The sequence below is a fragment of the Gekko japonicus genome, unplaced genomic scaffold (genome assembly GCF_001447785.1).
Source record: "Gekko japonicus isolate JY-2015 unplaced genomic scaffold, Gekko_japonicus_V1.1 scaffold1030, whole genome shotgun sequence".
NCBI lineage: Eukaryota > Metazoa > Chordata > Lepidosauria > Squamata > Gekkonidae > Gekko > Gekko japonicus.
Window position 1 is genome coordinate 769,238 of NW_015176002.1, and position 5,612 is coordinate 774,849.

The 5,612-nt window shown below is 41.2% G+C and overlaps 1 protein-coding gene across 1 annotated transcript; it reads right to left on the bottom strand.

Moving 5' to 3' along the window:
* Positions 1 to 4,872: 4,872 nt before the first annotated feature.
* Positions 4,873 to 5,355, bottom strand: LOC107123237 (protein chibby homolog 3-like). Its single transcript, XM_015426444.1, has one exon. The coding sequence runs from the start codon at positions 5,353 to 5,355 to the stop codon at positions 4,873 to 4,875; it is 483 nt and encodes a 160-aa protein (XP_015281930.1).
* Between the last annotated feature and the right edge of the window lie 257 nt (positions 5,356 to 5,612).

Sequence of the window (5,612 nt, forward strand, 5' to 3'; positions counted from 1 at the left end):
CCTCCCCATCCCCAACCAAAGGAACCAGCCAATCGCCTAGTTACAAAGGCACAGAAGAGGCAAGCATCCCCGCCGCACGCACTCGCCGCCCCCCCTCCCCCCGCCGCCCTTTTAAAGTACCAAGGATGGTTGTGTTTTTAAGACAGCATCTTGGAAAACAGAGCTGGGAAGAAAGGCCTTAATAGTTATGACCGTTAGAATTGCCATCTTCAGCCAACCTACTAGGAAGTAAATTCTACTCGAGTTGCAAAGCCAGCCTGGTTCCAGAAACAAAGAAAGCCCTCATCTCCTGCTAGAAAGGTTTAAAAGATATTTCCAGATTTAGACCAAAAAAATGACACTTAAAACATGTATGGATCCAGATGTTCACCCTTGAGACAGCACTACTCTTTCAGGTTCCTGACATTCCCTCTCTCTACCCCCAGCATATTTAATACCCTGGCATAAATCATGTCACTGGTGGTAAGGGACAAAGTTATCTTTCCTTGTGCCCCCATACTATTTTGTGAACTACTATAGCACTCGAGAATAGAGTATTTATGGCAATCACCATAAAAACCACCCACAAAAATCCCTCATCCTCTCTGCAATCTTTTGCTTTTAGTTGTTTTTATTAATTTACCTGATCAATAATTCTATGCTCATTTCAGGCTACCTGTGAATTGCATATCTGAATGTTCCCTCATTTTTTTAAAAAAAATCCATGCTACATTGAGCGTATCATATAGGATTCGTTCTAGCCTTCACCCTGGAGTTGCAACCTGTTGTTTCCTTTTCTTTTTTTCCGGCCTGTTGTTTTCTCATGGGGGAAGACATTCAATTCTTGCTCTCACCTGCAGCATGAAATGGTACAACTGAGGAAAAGTTTTCTGCTTGGCTGTGTTGAAAGTACAAACTGGGCCAAAAATATCAGCTAACGCAGATCTCATACTTTAGCAACCCAGAGACCACCATTTTCATTCAGAATTTTTACACACCCCTCCAAACCTACCCTCCCTTCCTCAATGACATACTATGTGTTGGACAGTCCCCTTTCAAAGATCATGACAAGCCATGCATAGCCCATGTCCTTTAATATCAGAAAAGCTGTTACTTGCTCATTCTTTCCCCATAAATGACACTAAATTAATTAATTAAGTGTTAAATCCAGACTATGGGGCAAATTAGAGAAAGATGTAAAAGTGAAATGTGATTACACTAACAGTGTGGATTGTGGTTGCAAAGATGCGGTAATCGGGTCATTTCATAGAAAAAGAGCTGCAGGAACTCATTAGCATAACTCATTAGCATATGCCACACCCCCTGACATCACCGGAAGTGTGTCAGAAGGCAACACCCACCGCTCAGGCTCCACTTAACTGTTTTGGATTGCTAGCTATTGGGGGGGGGGATGTGCGGATCTGTCCTCACAGAGGAGGGAGAGCTTCTACCTGAATAAAACTTGGTCTTAAAGGTGCCACTGGACTGTTTTGGACTGGGGAGCCGGGGGGAGTTCTGCAACTTACCTGGCTACTTCTTGCTCTGACTGAGGGCTGCTGGGAGCAGGAAGTGGGGCTTGTTGCATGTGCCCGCCCCCTGGGCTGTTTACTGCCGGAGCGCTGCTCCTGTGCGCTCCTGCAGGAAATGACCCCTGGCGGTAATTCAGGCTCAAGTTTTTAAATTTAGCCACGACTCTGTTTAGAGAACAACAGGGAAACAATACATTTAAATTAATGTTTGTTAGTTGTCTCTTGTTATAAAATGCATTCTTAGAGATTCTGGAGCCTAATGTTTCTGGAAAACATTTGGCTTCATTGCGATCACATCATTATCTCTCATGAGAAAAGTATGGCATGCTAAAAACCCAGGGGAAAATCATTTAACACAATAGAATTTGATGTCCTCATGGGAATCATGCCAGACAAGATACCTTCATATACATTTTTGGACAATATTTTACAAATGAATAAGGAATCCTTTTTTTCTTTAGAACACAGCAAGAACAAAACAAACACCCTGCCTATGAAGACAAGTACATAATACAAAATTAAGTTTATTTTCCTGGTATCATTTACCATACTTTCTATATTTGGAGTAACAGTAATATTAAATTCAGCACAGAAACCTTTTACTCACAAGCATTGTACTACACAGTGTAAGTGGACCTCAGGGAAGATACTTGTTTCTTAACAGAGATTTTTGAAGCATCTTCACATACCTTTTATTCAGGGGTCATTTCGTAGAAAAAAAAGATTAAGAATATTACAGCTCTGAAAAAAAAACATTTGATTTCCCCCCAAAAAATATTCCTTCTCCAAAGATCCCCACAGGAGTACAGTTTACAAATTCCTTTGAAGTTTTTCACTTTGTAATTACATGTTGGTTACAGAAGATAAGTAATGGATTCTTAGGACAGGGATGTAAATCATTGTTTCCTTATTCTGCTGTCACACACACTAAATAATCCACTTTCAATGCACTTTCCATCCGGATTTTGCCAGTTCACACAGTAAAAATCCAGATGGAAAGTGCATTGAAAGTGAATTGAAAGTGGATTATTTAGTGTGTGTGACCGCAGCCTCATCAGTGTACCATTTTGCTTGTTTGGATCCTCAATTGCAATGTAAATCTGGAATTAAATTATATGTGAGGGAGAGGGAGACAGTTTTAATTCGTTCTGAGGTTTCGGTCCTTGGTTAGGAGTCAGGCTTCCCAAGTACTTACCGTGATTCAGCGGGGGACGAAGACGTCTTCGCAGGATCATTCCTGTAGGGACAACAGACGTGCCACACCATGCCGTCGCCAGGAAGTGACGCCGGGCAACGCTCTGGCAATGGGGCCAGAAACTCGATCGTACCATCGAGTTTTCAGCCCCATTGCCAGAGCGTCGCCCAGTGTCATTTCCTGGCGACAGCATGGTGCATTACAAGGAGAAATGTTCCAGCCGGGGAGCATGTGTCCCCCGCCAGATTGAGGTAAGTACTTGGCAACCCTATTAGGAGTTAAGTGTTTCTATAACCAAACATTTTGTTTGGAGGAGGTATAATCATGCTTAATGTCAAGAAGAGTAGAGAATAATTATTTTAACTGTAATCAAATTAACAATATCTATATATACATATTTTCTGTGAGAGAATGAGAATATTTAACTGGCTAGCACTGAGACATATCAAACTGCAACCTATGCTGTAGTGAGATGTCCATTTACCTTTGGATTTTGAGTGATTATACCATTTCAAAAAGGAAATAGAATGCCTATGAAAACAAATTAGAGACATAGTAGGGATATACAGACTGATCCTATGCATTCTTGCTTGCAAGTGAGGACCACTAAGTTTAGTGGCAACATGGGTAAAGGCCTCAGCGTTCTGTTGTTGGACCCCCAGGGGGACTGGTTGGCCATTATGTGAGACAGGATGTTGGACAGATGGAGCACTGGTCTGACCCAGCAGGTCTTTTCTTATGTTCTCAGCAGGGCTTACTACCAATTGAGTAACTGTATGCTTAAAAGTGCTTAATTTCGGCTAACTCATCCCCACTGTTTTCCTCAGAACAAATTACTTTCAAAGTTACAGTCAAAGAGAAAACAATTTTTAAGGCATCTTTTCCTGAATAAAATGCCACTTCCTCCTTATTCCTTTTCCCCCCTGCAATTCTAAGAACACTTTCATGGGACTATGCCCCACTAAATAAAATGGAACTTACTTCTGAGTAGGCTTGTTTAGGATTGCTGCCTTTGCAGAAAATCAGGCAGCAAGCTAAATAGTGAAGAAAATATACAGAACATACAGGGCTTGACATATAGTACATAGTTTCAAAGGGGGAAAGTACCAGTTTCAACAGCAAATTGACATCAGATAATATGGGGCAACCTTATAAAGGTATTTTTCAAACTGCAACCTATGCTGTAGGGAGATGTCCTTCTATTTACCTCTGGATTTTGAGTGATTATACTATTTCAAAAAGGAAATAGAATGCCTATGAAAACAGCTGCAGATGATCCAATAGCCACTGCTGCTTATCTAAAGTGGGGAAGAAACAGGAGTCACTGCTTAGGGCAGTGTCAGCTAAAGATAGGTTTAAAGTAGCAAAATATTTTTTCCCCCAAGTTGGCACGTTTCCAACAAATGTTGCATAACAAAGATTATTGGGCAAGCAGAAGCAATGGTCACAAACAGCTGAGTGGGAGGGAGACCTTTGTGTAAACTGTAGTAAAAGGTTGAGGTGTTGATTGGTGTTCCTTAATGAAATCTTATTTGGGTTTATGTTTTTGAGATCTCCATCTGCAGCCTTTGCCTCTACAGTTAAAAGGCAAAGCCTCCTAAGCCAATTCATCAACTATCTCTGCTTGCATTTGAATGGACAGCATATCAACAGTTAGAAACCACAAGACATTCTTGCACAGTTCATAATCAGTGACACCCCTGCCCTTCTATCTGAGTGCTACTATGGCTGATAGTAGCAAAAGCTGTTGAGAGTTCCAGAACAAGAGGGTCGTACTTGTCTTACTCGTCTCCTGATGGAGGTTGTTAAACAGGGAAGTTATTCAATCAAGGCAGGTATTAGACTGATCCTCTGTATTTCAGTTACGGTCACCAGATAAAATGTATTTGACAAAAGGAGCTTTGGCTCTTAAAACCTTATACCCCAAAATTCTCTTTGGTCTCTGAGGTGCTACTGGACTCATATCCAGCTGTTCTACTGCAGACTAGCATGGCTACCCTCTAAAACAGATAAAATGTAAAGATAACATGTAGCCTAGATGAAATGGCGTGGAATAACAGGAAAACAAACAAACAGACCAAAAATCATTGTTTTCAGAGTTTTATTGTAGGTTTGCATATAAGAAGGCAAACGACTTCAAAATTGCAGTACTCATGTTCGAAGTATTTATTAAGACCGAAGCATCAGTACCTCATTTTTCTTTTTTATCTTAGGATGCCAAGGGGTTGCATCCAGCCTTTTCTCTACTGTATGGAGTCGGGCTGTGGTCTCTGTCAGCATGTCCATCAGCAGCTCAAGCTGTAGCTTCAAATAATTATTCTCCTCCAATAAGGCTTTGTTCTCTTTCTTCAGTCTCTTGTAAGACGATTCTTTGTTAGGAGAAGAAAGTAACTGCAGTAAGGGCATTTGCTGGGAAACACTGTTGCCCTGCCACTCACCCTCCTGGAAGACAAACTTTGTTTTGCTCAGCTGAGCACATGGATGGCCATAATCCATTCCCAATTCCGTTTGCCTCTTTTTGTAGTCCAAGAGGTAGAAAGTAGACAAAGAGGTATATTGTCGCAGTGGAGGCCTTCTGGGGTAAAATCTGCGAGAGAAATGATCAGCCCAGTAATCACGGATATCTTGCAGAATTTGAGCAATGGCTTCCATGGGGAACTAGTGATGGAGTACGCCGATAAGAGTCCTGCAGAAGAAAATTATGGAACAAAAAGCCAACATGTGCAATATCACAGAGAAGGGTGATACATTATGTGACTAAGAAACAGGCATCACTCTGCCACTTAATCAAGGCAATTGTATTGAACAGCATAACCTGCTAGCTTTCTTTTTGCTTGTCACTGTAATTTGGTGCAGGATATCATGTAGGAAGCATGCAATTATTTTAGAATAAATAGGAGACAAGTCTT

What these genes read in the sequence shown, in the direction of transcription:
- LOC107123237 (XM_015426444.1), bottom strand. Translation starts at nt 5,355, where the DNA reads ATGGAAGCCATTGCTCAAATTCTGCAAGATATCCGTGATTACTGGGCT.